This window comes from Wasmannia auropunctata, unplaced genomic scaffold (genome assembly GCF_000956235.1).
Source record: "Wasmannia auropunctata unplaced genomic scaffold, wasmannia.A_1.0 LD326459.1, whole genome shotgun sequence".
In the NCBI taxonomy this organism is placed as follows: Eukaryota; Metazoa; Arthropoda; class Insecta; order Hymenoptera; family Formicidae; genus Wasmannia; species Wasmannia auropunctata.
The window spans coordinates 1-1,287 of record NW_012036431.1 but is presented as its reverse complement, the minus strand read 5'-3'; the positions used below and the strand labels follow the sequence as shown (position 1 = coordinate 1,287).

General features: G+C 28.6%; 1 protein-coding gene across 1 annotated transcript; it reads right to left on the bottom strand.

Moving 5' to 3' along the window:
* Positions 1-18: 18 nt before the first annotated feature.
* On the bottom strand, positions 19-625 carry LOC105460207 (cytochrome P450 4C1-like; the record flags this gene model as incomplete). Its single annotated transcript, XM_011706644.1, has 2 exons — positions 19-305; positions 516-625. Coding segments are annotated over 2 exons (236 nt in total), but the record flags the coding sequence as incomplete, so codon positions are not given.
* Between the last annotated feature and the right edge of the window lie 662 nt (positions 626-1,287).

Genomic DNA, 1,287 nt, shown 5'->3' with positions numbered 1-1,287 from the left:
TTGCGTTTTTTGGTTTTATTTTATGTTTCTTATTTTATGTTTCTTTGTACAATGGTATTATGTTGCGTAAGGCATTAGCCGATGAGCGTACGGCGTGCGAGATAAAGCGAGTGTGAAAAGTGTAAGTACAAGAAAAGATGTAAAAATAAGGCTGTGTGTAAGTTATAGAAATTGTAACCCTACGGGGCAATAAACTTATCTATCTCTCTATCATTACCTGTACTTAGGAGAAGTCCATCACCCAGCCAAGGTTGTAAGACATCATAAAACATTTCTTTATCCATATGCTTGCTACTTAATATTGTCTAAAATTATAAGAAATTTGAAGTTAAATATTATTTAACTCACACTATACCCAACGTAGATGAATCAAGTAATTGTTTTCGGAAATATTTTAAATATTCAATCTTTATTTTTACAAATAAATATATTTTTGCTTTGTATAAAAGAAAACAATAAATACACTAAGATATCAATAATTAAAAGAAAAGAAAATTTCGTTCATATTTCGTTACCTCAAAATCATCCGGGTGACTGATATTTACAATGGGTAGAAAGACTGCCCAAAATTTAAAAATGGGGTAATACTGGTTACTAAGGGTAACAAAAGTTTTCCATTGTTCCGCTAAAAAATGTATGTGTATAATTATGTAAACTTACCAAAACATTATAAACATTGATCGAAAAAAATTTGATTAATTTTATTATATTTAATCATTTGTGTCACAAATTTTTATATCAGATCAATTTTTTTTAAACTTTGTACATGGAGATTTTTTGGATCGCTGATTATGAATCAGGAGACAGAATTTTAAAAAAGTGTAAATAGAAAAGGTTAGTAAGCCTTGCACGGAATTTAGGGCTAGTAATAATGTAATATATTTAACATAACATTAATTTACAAACCCAAACATTTCAGCTCCGCATTGAGCCGTCTTCAGTGGGCGAATACAAAAATCTTTAAAAAAGTCGTCAATTAATTACATTAAAGAGCGTTTGCTATAATATAATTCGGTAATGATCTTGCGCATAAATTTTGTCCATGTATCCCATTGTTAAATATATTACATTACAAATATATTACTGGCACTAAATTCCGTGCAAGATTCACTAGCGCTTTTTATTGATACTTTGTTAATTTTTTATTATATGAGCCATATTGAGATTTAGAATTTTAAAATTCAAAATGGCTAATCCAATAAATCAAATAATTACCAGTTCCATCATTTTAAATTTAATTCGGAAATTTTGATCTTAGATTACGCTTTTGGGATCCTAAGGAATCCC